The sequence below is a fragment of the Siphateles boraxobius genome, unplaced genomic scaffold (genome assembly GCF_051911475.1).
Source record: "Siphateles boraxobius isolate OS27281-9 unplaced genomic scaffold, OSU_SipBor_1 35, whole genome shotgun sequence".
In the NCBI taxonomy this organism is placed as follows: domain Eukaryota; kingdom Metazoa; phylum Chordata; class Actinopteri; order Cypriniformes; family Leuciscidae; genus Siphateles; species Siphateles boraxobius.
In genome coordinates this window covers 6,713,502-6,726,985 of record NW_027508975.1, presented here as the reverse complement: position 1 = coordinate 6,726,985, position 13,484 = coordinate 6,713,502, and the positions used below count along the sequence as shown (strand labels likewise).

Genomic DNA, 13,484 nt, shown 5'->3' with positions numbered 1-13,484 from the left:
GACATCAATATATGGAGGCGAATTATTGCCATCACCACCCAAGGGTAAAAATCAATATTGGCCTTAAATATTCAAAGCCTAGTGGAATAGGAGAAGGGAGCTGAAAGGGTAGCTTCAAACCGTAAAGGCCCTTCCAGTCTGGGAGCGATATCGTCGCTTGAATAAATGACCTGTACCTTAATGTGTCCTTTAGTAAAGAGTGCACCGTACCATCACAGCTGGGCAGGGGCCGACTCCACTGGAAGTTGGGTTCACACTCAAGGGGCTCGTGGTCACTGAGGGTGTATCCTGCTTCACAACTAAACGTCACCAAAGCTCCCACGTAAAAATCATTGCCATGGCGCTGACCGTTGACTGGGATTCCAGGATCAACGCAATGGTCCGACTGGAGTTGCAAGGCTTGAGAGGGGAATAGACAAAAAATGAATGGAAAACAACGTACGATGATTCACCCAGGTGTATTTTCATGCCAGAAAATGTATCCTAAATGCATTCTGAACTACTGCTAATTTACAAATTAAAGTGTTACTATGTGTCTTGTCTGGAACTACTTGTGTGAGTGAAACAAAATAGAAGAAATAATAATCAATAAAATTAGCCAATAAAAAGCATTTATATAGTGATAATGTCCTCTTGCATTTATGCATTTATCAAAAAAAATATGCCAATGTACCTTAACAGTTATTGGTCAATATATATATATTTTTATCTATCAGAAATATATTGCCCAGTATTATATATGTAATTAAGCATGGTCATTTCCCTTATTTTATATTATATTTACATTATTTTCCATAATGTAATGATAAAAATTAAACTTTCAAATATTTTAGATTAATTGCACACCAACTGAACTATTTCAGGTCTTTTATTGTTTTAATACTGATGATTTTGGCATACAGCTCATGAAAACCCAAAATTCCTATCTCAAAAAATTAGCATATTTCATCCGACCAATAAAATAAGTGTTTTTAATACAAAAAAAGTCAACTTTCAAATAATTATGTTCAGTTATGAACTCAATACTTGGTCGGGAATCCTTTTGCAGAAATGACTGCTTCAATGCGGCGTGGCATGGAGGCAATCAGCCTGTGGCACTGCTGAGGTGTTATGGAGGCCCAGGATGCTTCGATAGCAGCCTTAAGCTCATCCAGAGTGTTGGGTCTTGCGTCTCTCAACTTTCTCTTCACAATATCCCACAGATTCTCTATGGGGTTCAGGTCAGGAGAGTTGGCAGGCCAAATGAGCACAGTAATACCATGGTCAGTAAACCATTTACCAGTGGTTTTGGCACTGTGAGCAGGTGCCAGGTCGTGCTGAAAAATGAAATCTTCATCTCCATAAAGCTTTTCAGCAGATGGAAGCATGAAGTGCTCCAAAATCTCCTGATAGCTAGCTGCATTGACCCTGCCCTTGATAAAACACAGTGGACCAACACCAGCAGCTGACACGGCACCCCAGACCATCACTGACTGTGGGTACTTGACACTGGACTTCAGGCATTTTGCCATTTCCTTCTCCCCAGTCTTCCTCCAGACTCTGGCACCTTGATTTCCGAATGACATGCAAAATTTGCTTTCATCCGAAAAAAGTACTTTGGACCACTGAGCAACAGTCCAGTGCTGCTTCTCTGTAGCCCAGGTCAGGTGCTTCTGCCGCTGTTTCTGGTTCAAAAGTGGCTTGACCTGGGGAATGCGGCACCTGTAGCCCATTTCCTGCACATGCCTGTGCACGGTGGCGCTGGATGTTTCTACTCCAGACTCAGTCCACTGCTTCCGCAGGTCCCCCAAGGTCTGGAATCGGTCCTTCTCCACAATCTTCCTCAGGGTCCGGTCACCTCTTCTCGTTGTGCAGCATTTTTTGCCACACTTTTTCCTTCCCACAGACTTCCCACTGAGGTGCCTTGATACAGCACCCTGGGAACAGCCTATTTGTTCAGAAATTTCTTTCTGTGTCTTACCCTCTTGCTTGAGGGTGTCAAAGATGGCCTTCTGGACAGCAGTCAGGTCGGCAGTCTTACCCATGATTACGGTTTTGAGTAATGAAACAGGCTGGGAGTTTTTAAAAGCCTCAGGAATCTTTTGCAGGTGTTTAGAGTTAATTAGTTGATTCAGATGATTAGGTTAATAGCTCGTTTAGAGAACCTTTTCATGATATGCTAATTTTTTGAGATAGGAATTTTGGGTTTTCATGAGCTGTATGCCAAAATCATCAGTATTAAAACAATAAAAGACCTGAAATATTTCAGTTGGTGTGCAATGAATCTAAAATATATGAAAGTTTAATTTTTATCATTACATTATGGAAAATAATGAACTTTATCACAATATGCTATTTTTTGAGAAGGACCTTTACATTATAATGTTGTGATGACAAAATTCACTTCGAAAATGACTGATTTTATTTTTTATTTATTTAGACAAAATAGTATAGCATTTTAATATGATCAATTGATTTGTTTCGGCCACTACATAAAATAATTATCAGCTTTTCAATAATGGCCAGACTATAAGCCTCTAAAAAGTTTACAGAATTGTTCTGCTTTTTCGGATCATTCAAAAGTTGCATTATCCTTCAGCAGTTTCTGCTTGAGTTGATGTACTCAATAATTTAAGATGAACTGAGATTTATAGAGAAACAACAAGAAAAGGTTATAAACATGAGTCATACCAGCCTAAAAGCCATTCTTTCCATTCACAACACTGTGACGGAGCTAATTCTGCTGTCTTGAGTGCATGTTCTCGTGTGCAGTCTAAGGTTGCATGTGTCGTGTTTGTGCATGACTGAAATCATCTCGCAGCATAATTACCATCCTTTTATATCATAATTTCAGGACTTGATTAAAATCGTTGCATAGTAAAGAGCATGTGGCTATTATTTATAATGATTCCTTCATAGCTGATAGTATTCACAGGTATCTGTGCTATCAGATCCTTGTAATTGCAGCCATGAAAGGCATTAAGGAGAAGATAATATCAAGCTTTATCTAACTAGCACACTTTGACTAAATTCTCAGCATTGTAAGACAGTTTGAACATAAATTACACTTATCACGTCTTTTCGTTTGAACAATGCAATTAATCGTTTTGTGATAGTCTAACATGTGCATTTTTTAACAAAGTGTGTAAAAGACTACTGGATAACAGACTTTAAATTACAAAAGTGTTATCAAAATTCCTGAAATGTATGCCAGAGCCCTTTTCAGATCAAAACAGTAATAAATACAATAGTAGACCATCATACTCTCATATCGGATGCGAAAGCCGATGTCAGAGTGGCTCTTGTCGGTGGTGAAGAGCAGGTAGATGAAGTTTGAGGTGCTGATGAGGAACTGTGGGACCTGTGTACCCTGGTAACTGCCAATCAGAGGGGAAGAAGGATAGCGTCCGTCCCGTACCTCGAGAACATCATAGTTTACCTCCGTTCGGAATCTGTTGATCAGAATAGTGCAATGCTAAGCATGGCAGCTTCACCACAAATTGAGGCTACGTGGATTCATCCCAGTCCTACTTGTTTGTGTTCTTGCAGGATACCACATATTATAGCTAGAATGGAGACACTACATCATTCAAACTGAAAACCCAGCTCAATCTAAAGTGGCATGTGTTGTTTGAGTTTCCTGCAGCAGCGGCCCTGCTGCTTTCTGTACTCACAGTCAGATCCTGTAGAAAACATCAGCTCTCCCGCTAGCCTCACGTCTGAAACATTTTCTCAACAACAATTCATAGAAGATGCAAACATTCAAACTGTGCACACACACACACACACACACACACACACACACACACACACACACACACACACACACACACACACACACACACACACACACACACACACACACACACACACACACACACACACACACAAACATGGTTCTATACTGTACATTCTACATCCCTACACTAATCCTATCCCTAAACCTACCCATCACACAAAACGTTCAGTTACACTTCATTTTAATGTGTCAATATTACAATGTAATTATACATTTAAGCACTGAGTGATAATAATTAACTACATGCACTTACTATAGGGTTAGGATGAGGGTTTGGTTTAGTAACTACAGGCCTTGGCCAGTAATGTGTAACAATGACACTGTAAAATAAAGTGTTACCAAACTTTCTGCTATTTTAGATTTTCGAAAAAGATTATTCTGTAAGATGTATAAACTTGTTTCCCTCACAGGGACCAACAAAAATGTCCCCACAAGGACAACATTTACTGGTATTACTATACTTGTGGGGACATTTGGTCCCCATGATGTAAGGAATACCAGGACAACACATACACACAAATGAAGAAAACTGAAAAGAAAAATGGAGGTTGTTCTAGCAGTGAAGGGAAGCATTTGATGTCCATGGTTTATTTAATTAAACGTTCAACAAGCACGCATGAAGTCATTCCATATAGGCAGATGTGAAATATAATAATATTGATTCTGAATGAATCCCTCTGATAGTCACGAAAATTAATAGCCGGATCCTCTGTGATAGATAGTATATCAGCAGTGCACTAGTGACCTATTTATGAAATGATGATAACCAATAGAATGAAAGATAGCAGGGGAAATGAAACAGGGAGCCTTATTAAGAAAAACATGGCAGTTCAGAAAAGAGAAAGAAGTCATGTACGTACTTGTCAAAGATGATCTTAATAGGATATCCTGGCAGGGCCTCGATGATCCACTCACAATTGAGGGCCTCTTTATAAAGCTCAGGCCAGCCCGGGGACAGAATAATGCCGCTGGAAGCCTTTAGGTTTCCACCACATGGAGCTAAAGAACAGAAGATGACACAGAGAAAGATTCAGAATTGTTATTTTATTGTTAATTGACTAAGGACAAATGAGTTTTTCCCCCTTTGATTTTCACATGCTGAATATAAACGGTAAATCCAACGGAATGCAAAACGATGGAATGGAACCAGAAGGAAAGAGCAATACATGGCAAAACAAAAGTGAAAACTGAGGAAGAGAGGGAAAGATTGCTTACACAAAATCCTTCAGAGGGACCACTATTTCAGCCTCGCTAGAAGGTTATGAACGTATGAAACTTTAAAATCTGCAGTTTTGCAGTGTTGGAAAGAGTCGATGGTGCAATTCCACATTTTAAATGTGCTATCATTTCTCTTTTTTTATTTAAAAACAGAAGACCTAGAAGGACATCACATCTTGTTCTTTGTGGTGTATTGCATGACCAAATCTTTATTGACAACATGTTCAATTTCTTTGTCTTTCCCTAATACACTATCTATTTAACCCAGATGATTTAAAAGGACAAATAAACTTGTTAGGCTTAGTGATAGTGGATAAGTCATAAAAAGTCAGTGAGTGGTTTTCCTAAAATGCGAAATCTGGAAGCAGAATGTGTTCAATGGAAAGATGATCTCATCGCTTGACTCAGTGTACTGAAGGACATCTATAAAAAGCATTGCTTGACAAAATATCATAAAATAATTTGTAGCATACAGCAGCACATTTCATTAAATGAGAGGATTTTTTTTCTTGTAAGAATCCAGACAGTTAATAATCCTTGAGTACATACAGAAAATAAAGATTATATATTTTTTGTTCCACTGACATTTCAGTTGATCTCTGCATGAAAAACCAAATTGAATAAACTTCCGAAGGGTTCAGTAAAGTGCAAACGGAGATGGAGTATAACATTTTGGTTTTGTTACAAGCAAACTTGTGTTTTATGAAACGTGCATATTTATTAGAGAGAGGACACACCTTCACAACGTGGCACAGCGTTGTCCCACACAACATTTCCATCTTTGAGAATGCAGGAGATAGTCTGAGATCCGTGGGTCTTCACGAACCCCTCCTCACACAGGAAAGAGATGGAGCTGCCAAGCTGTAGACTCTCACCAAATCGCTTTCCGTTTACTGGCACGCCAGGGTCGGGACATTCGTTGTGTCGAAACGCTGCAGGGGGGAGAAAAACAATGAAATATGGAAGAGAAGTGCAAGCTAACTTTGACCTAAATTGGAAAAAAAACTGGGCACAACAACAACAACAGAGAATACATTTTTGTATTTAACTGGAACAAATTTTTTTTTTATCCATGTCCAATGACTGTCCAACATTTTGTTATAAAATGGACAACTTTTACAAGGCCTCAAATAAATTGAAGAGGGAGTTCTCAATATGCCCATTGAACTGAAAACTTTGTGGCTCATCGTTTCAGCTGTATAACACTAATTCATTTTAGTTAGAACAAAATATTGATTTATGTGCCTCCCCAAGTTTCTTGCTTCAGTGGGAAGCTTGGAGCTACTCAGTACTTATCGATAGGACTTCAGAGAAGATGTATTATCAGCAGACAAAATCTCGCCAGCAAATCTGTTCAGTCCTGCTACAGCGTGTCTGTAGGCCACACCAAGGTCAAGGGTTTGATTCCTCGGATCATGAAGAAAGACAAAATGTATCCTTTTGGATAAAAGTGTCTGCCAAACGCATCCCAATGTTGTCGACTGACACTGTCATAGACATTAATGTTCAATGTACTGTAAAACTTATTATTGCTCTTACTGTGTTTCCAGTCAGGCAATGGGCATTAATTCCTTCTTCATGATAAACTTGACTCAAGAAGATTTCAAACCAAGATTGTGTGTGTAATACATCATCATCATGTGCCAACAAGCCTTAAGATGGAGTTTGTCATCTCCTTAATTAACATGAATAATTGGAGCATCCCTCCCACTCCCCCAAAAACACGGCACATGGGGAGTCAAACCATGTGGGATCACCTCCCGACAGCTTCAATTAACTGTGGCTTTATTTAATTATATATGTATTTGGAAATAAATTCCAATTAAATCTGGGGCTCTGGTTGCTCTTTCTCACATGGATACTCAAGCATCTATCAACTCCGCTGCCATACGCTATGCTCCGTGAATACTGATTACTGAAGGACAACAGATATTCAGTTGCAATATACAGACAATTCTCCCTTGAGGGGAAAAATAAAACTTTATCCATCTTATATAACAAAACAACTTCTGAAATCTTTTAACTTCCAAAAACTTTTAAAATATAGTGCAAACTACCACTGACAAAACACCTAAATGCTATTATCTATTATACATCTTAAAATTATTTGTTGGTCTCCAACTTCAATGTGATGGTAGACTTAAACAAGTACAAACAGGTTTGCCCAAAATAACTTGAATAAATGATTTATTTTTACCACAAAACAAAAAAGAAAAAGTCACAAATATAGAGCTGTCTTTAAAACGTACTGGTGAAAGTGATGTTGAAGCCACGGTCTGTATAGGTATGATCAGTCAAAAATTCCAGTCGGGCCACGTGGCCACTGGTAGTGATGGGTGACGGCAGCACATCTCCAGAAAAGGTGCCAAGAATTGGCGACTCTGCCTTGCCACCGTCTTTAATAGACAGAAAGTCAAATTGTTTCTCCATGCTCAGATCGTTGAAGGCTAAGTTGATGCGGCTCTCGGGTTTGGCGATGATCAGCCACACACAATGCATGTTGTTTCCGTACTCTTGAGGGTAGTTTGGTGATAGCAGGACCCCAGATGGAGTTGTGAAGTTGAAGAAACATGAAACTGAGAATGGGACAAAGAGATAAAACAAGCAACTGTTAAACACAGGAGGTGTCGTACATCAAGCTGCGAGGCAAACTGGAAATTAAAACCGCCACTGAAGCTAAAATCAATTCAAAATGCATAGGGAGGTAATTTGTTGTTGCTTAAACAATGCAGCGAGACAGGAGAGAAAAATATTACAGATTGGAGGATGTGCACGTTGCGATAGCAGGAACTTTACAGATAACTTCTAGATACAAGACCCCTCAAGACCTTGAGATCAGACATTTTATGAAATGTTCACTCTCGTTTTTTTTTCTTACTAGTTTCTCCTAAAGGTGATTTGCTCGATTTGATGTAAACATACTTGCAGATTAATATGCCAAGACAACCATAAGTCAATCATTTGTATGTAAACAGTGTCTGTTAAAGCATCCCAGGCAACCTGACACAGCAACATTGCCTCAACCAATGGCGTGTGTTTAGGGTGGGACTCTGTTTGTAAGACCAATGGAAGACTTAACTTGAATCCCCTCCCCCTTTTCATAAACAGGGCCTACCTTCCTAAAGAACTACAGTGTTCTTCTAACTCATGTAGCCTGCAAAGCGTGCCAGGTGAGGGGATAAAATAATAGTAAAACAATATATACAGTATATTAGGTATATGACACCTTTGTGTGTATATTGTGATTGTGCCTATTGCAGAAGATAATGGCTGAAGATGTTGCAGGGAAAGACAGGGTTTATCTGCTGGATTTATTTGCAGACATTAACTCTTTTTAAGGATTTGAGACAAACCTGAGAGGGCAATAAGCATGACTAAAGAGCCATGGGGAGAATGAAAATGAGCTCAGTGGTGGACTGAAGACGGATTGTTACGGTTCCACCTCATATGAATGACTTCGCAGTCTGAGCTAATAATAATGACATAAAATAGCAAAAAAACTAAGTTGTGAGTCAACTGCATTTAAATTGATGTAATAAGATGGTAGCCATTATAGTGACAAACGACTACAGTCTGAGGCAAATTGACAGTATACATGAATCCAAATAATATAGAAAGATAATAATAATATCAAAACAAGTTGGACAAACATTAACTGCCAAACAACATTACATGCTGTGACACTCAATTCAAGCATTTAAATGCAACAAAGAGCTTTCTCTTTCGGAAGCAAGCAAGTACATCAACTGCTTGCATTCTTACAAATAATTTACTTCTCAAATTAGCTTTCTTCAGTTCGGTTAAATCCGCTTCAAATATAACTTCATTATAAGACCCTGATACACTAAATAAAGCAACTAAATGCATTAAATGAACTGTCACATTGGCTTGGCTCAGCCGCTGAGAGGAAGCATCTTGGGACATACTTCACTAAAGACACTGCCATTAGATTCACTTTCTAACGTGCTCAGACAGTAATAATGGTGCACCAACCTCCCAAATGTGATAATGTGGGAGTGGAATGTATTTTTTGGGTAAGGGTTGTCACTTACACACACAGCTTGGCTTCTTGGCTGACCACTGATTATTTTTCTGGCAGGTAATGTTCTTTTTTCCCACCAGCTCAAAGGCTGGAAGGCACTCAAAATAAAGTTTGTCTCCATGTCGGAAGCCTGTGCCTTCCCTCTTGCCATAGGCTGGAATTCCAGGGTCTCCACACCCACCCTGGTCAATTTCTGGAAAACAAAAAGAAAAGAAAAAAGAAGGGACAGGATTAATTTTTGCAAAATGTAGTTTCCATCAAGGTTTTGGAACGGGAAAGTAGGTCACTTTTGAGGTTAATGTCTCTGTATCCCAGGATGAGCATTTATACGACTTTTTTTGTTGCTTATACTGACAAATTATTTAGTCATTTATTAATTAAATTACTCTGTCACAAACTGCTCTTGGACAAGAAGGTTGAGGATCCAAATGCAGTATTTATTTAAAGGGTTATCCACAATCGTAATCCAAATCCAGGCATGGGTCATACACAAACAAACAATCCAAACAATAACAGATAAGGGCTGAGGCAAAGAGAGAAATCCAAGGGGACAGACAGAGAATCAAGAAAACCAGGAGACGGGAGAAACAGGATACAAACACACTCAGAAATGCAGTGAGACACATACAAGACTTTGCAGGGAATGCATGAGTGTACATGGTTTAAAAAGGCTGAGACTGACAAGGTAATGAGACACAGGTGGGTGGAATCAGGGATGATGAGTCCGGGCAGCGAGTTATGGGAAATGTAGTACGTGAGGGAATGACAATAATCTGATGTGGAGTGTCCTCTGGTGGCTCTCAAGGGCACTCCAGCTGGTGATCTCATCTCTCTTTACAGTAAATCGTCTCTCTCTACAGTAAAAAATGCTCTAATAAGTGTAACCAAATAAAAATGTACTTAATGAATTTATAATCAAAGATACAATAAAAACAGTGATATTGTAAAATATTATTGCACTTTAAAATTACTGTTTTCTAATTCAACAGATTTTAAAGAATGTATTCCTGATGACAAAACTTAATTTTTATTATCATTACTCCAGTATGAACTGACAGTAAAACTGACATCTTACTGATTCCATAATTACCATTCAAATATGTATTATTAGTATTAGCATTATTATTTAGCAGGGACACATTAAATTACACACACACACACACACACTTATATGCTGCCTTATACTTCTTATACCATCTGACAGCAAAGCATATTAATGCAAACTACCTTCAATGTTGCCCCAATGGTATCTGCGAAATGGCTTGCTCTCCTAATGAATAGTGTTTTTTTTCTCTCTGTTCCCTTATTCCCTCACCTGTCTCAATATGTCAGGGCTCATTTAGAATCACAAGGCCAAAGCGAAAGAAAGTCGACACTACTGAGAGAGAGACATAGAGAGAGTGCTACAGGTGAACAAGAGATCTCATGAGATAGGCAACCTATAGACGGCACTTTTTTTCACATTTTGGTTCTGATTATGGAAAATTGTGGATTTCTGCTGATTTGACAGACATGGTACAATATGTTAAATGGAGCTGAGAGTACTATACTTTTTTGATAGCTTAAAGAATAACCATTAGCGAAACATATTTAAACATGGGAAACATCTCAAATGCACTTTACAGTTCGCCTTTAACATGTTACTAACTCTATCTCTATAATACTTTAATACAAATCACATTTTATGGATTTACCCTTAATTTTTAATTTTAATAAAAGCTTATGAATTAAGCAGCTCACAAACATACTTTATTACTAGACAAATTTTAAACAACACATTAAACATGAAAGTATTATGCAATCATTTAAGACATTTTTTCTTATATGCTGTGGAACCTTTTTGGCAGAAAGGGTTCTTTAGAATTGAGTCAAGAACCCTAGGATTCTAGAACGACAATTAACTTTTTTTTTCGTTTAGGTCAGAGATGATGATGTATAAACATTCAGATGTGCCTTGATTCCTTCCCACCTCCACATACAGTCTGAAAAGGCAGCATTTTTCAGATTTCAGACATATGACAGGTCTCTACCTGGACTGAATCTCTATCCTGTATCTTGGGAATTACACCCTGAGTTTACTTCTGGCCATATCAACCAGTTAAGGCAACATGATCGTGTGAGAAAGTGTCTCCTGAGCTGACAAATGTTACACAGCAAGCCATCCCTGAGGGAATGTTTGTATGCGTGATTCCTTAAGTGTCCCAGCTAACACTTTGTTACAGCTGTCTTCTGCTTGGTGACAAACAAACTGTCTCTGAGAGCTGACATGTGCACTTTCATAAGGGGCGGCATTTGTTATTTACCCATTTCAAATTTCCTATGATTTATTCATCTGTCACTTTGATTTTTTTTAAACTCTGAGAACACAGATGGAAACCATTGACTTCCTAATGAAGAATTACTAATAACGCAGGAAAGCACGGGTGCAAATAAATCCATCCATCTTTACACATCATACAAGTTAAGAATTCATTTTTTTTCCCAGCATGCACCTGGGCTCGCCAAATATGTTATGCTCCATCTGTTTTCAGCCATATCAGTGTGTATAACTATTCAAATCCTTAAAATGCACTCCAGAAACATTTACAGCACAGAACCTCACTGATACGATGGCATAAAGAATTACAAGTTCTACTTCGCTCCACTCCCCTTCGAGCAAGTATTATGTGTAAATAATGTTTGTGGATATGTGTAACATAATTGTAATGTGTATACATGTGTTTATGTGTATTTAGGTATACATGTACATATAAATGTATATGTATAGTTATTATTTGTAATGTATATATATATATATATATATATATATATGGGGAGTAAACTGTTTTATTTTTTCTATGTACATTGTGTTAGCATTTATATATATTTCTTTTTTTTCTTTTTTTCTCGAAATATACTTCAATCAATCAAAATGAATCAAATAAAATACAATCTGTAATAAGGATATGCATGCACATTTGTAAAATATTAAGCAGCACAACCATTTTCAACATTGACTACGTTTACATGCAGCCAATTTTCGGGTTAAGGTCACTATTCGGGTTTCTGAAACATTAGGAATAACCTGTTTACATGCTTGAGCAGAGAGAGTTACTCCTGTATACATGGAATTGCAATATCCCGATCTAAACGGCGATGCACGGTTAGCGTCTGGACGTACGGACAACCTTAAGACGCAATATGCGTCATTTCCGATTCTTCTTCCTGTATCCAAAGACAACAACAGCAGCAGCACGCGGATAATGAATAGTTCGGGGCAGATAGCGATCGCCTTTGTTTGCGCTTTGGTGCTGGTACTGACATCACTCCTAAAGTATGCTGTGCTGCGCCTCGCCATGTTTACTTCCGGTATACTGCATTCGGGTTTTTGTATGCGCCGAGAAGTTCCTCTACTCAAAAGACCACGATTCCTTGCGAATAGAACATGCGCAGAACACAAATCACTATGGAGTTATGCCGATACGCGTTTACATGACCAAAAAATTCGGGTTAGAAAAGGGGTACCCCAAGTATCATATCCGGGTTTTTTAAAATCCGGGATATGAGCATATTCGGGTTTTTCCCGGTGTTTAGATGGCCGTGTGCGATCGGGTTATTGCTAATATTCCGGTTTTGAACGGGTTATTGGCTGCATGTAAACGTAGTCATTGATAATAAGAAGAAATGTTTCTTGAGCTACAATGATTTCTGAAGGATCATGTGACACTGAAGACTGGAGTAATGATGCTGGAAATTCAGCTTTGCATCAGAGGAATAAATTCAATTTTATTTTTTAAAATATATTAACTGTCTGGGGTCGAGAAATATACTTTGCTGTTTTTTTTCCACATAGCAGCAACATAGACTTAAAATACTCCGTCATTTTTGGTCATATAAATAAAAGCAATACATGATTATAAACTATAGAGGGTCTTCTTTTTTTTGTGTACACTCACATTAACATCAAAACCGTGTGCTTTTGTAAAATGAAGAAAATAAACAGGGTGTGCTTTCTGCCTCTCTGTCTCCGTTAAATTTTTTTCTGGTGCACGTCTCTAAACTTAAACAAAGCTCAGCGAATACTATTCACACAAGCATGAGCAAAATATCTTTATAATCATTTAAGTTTGTACTTTTAAAATATCTAATTCAAAACTAAAATAAATATTCTCTGTTTATGTAATCTATTAAAAAAGAGAGAGGTGTCAGCCGATCTCATTATCGTTCTCTCAGCTCATTATTCTGCTAATGTGACACGCCCACGGAGAGCGCGCGCTATTCAAACGCAAATGATCTGAAGCAACACATGCAAAGTGTCAACGCCCCTCATAAACGCAACATAAACACAACAAATGTAATCATCAGATTAATGTAGCCTACTATTTCTTCTTGCGAGGCTGTGTGAGGAGTAATCCTGGGACATTTACCTCAGAACATGTGCTGTTTTTTTTCATTACGAGGAGCAAG

The 13,484-nt window shown here is 38.2% G+C and overlaps 1 protein-coding gene across 2 annotated transcripts in view; it reads right to left on the bottom strand.

Moving 5' to 3' along the window:
• Positions 1-13,484, bottom strand: part of csmd2 (CUB and Sushi multiple domains 2) — a 364,863-nt gene that overhangs the window by 137,087 nt on the left and 214,292 nt on the right. For both annotated transcript variants that reach the window (XM_077196124.1, XM_077196123.1), the window contains 6 exons: positions 9,049-9,231; positions 7,246-7,572; positions 5,734-5,928; positions 4,639-4,777; positions 3,244-3,431; positions 211-399 (listed from right to left, as the gene is read on the bottom strand). In XM_077196124.1, the coding sequence (XP_077052239.1) occupies positions 211-399; positions 3,244-3,431; positions 4,639-4,777; positions 5,734-5,928; positions 7,246-7,572; positions 9,049-9,231 (1,221 nt within the window). The remainder of the gene's footprint in view (positions 1-210; positions 400-3,243; positions 3,432-4,638; positions 4,778-5,733; positions 5,929-7,245; positions 7,573-9,048; positions 9,232-13,484) is intronic.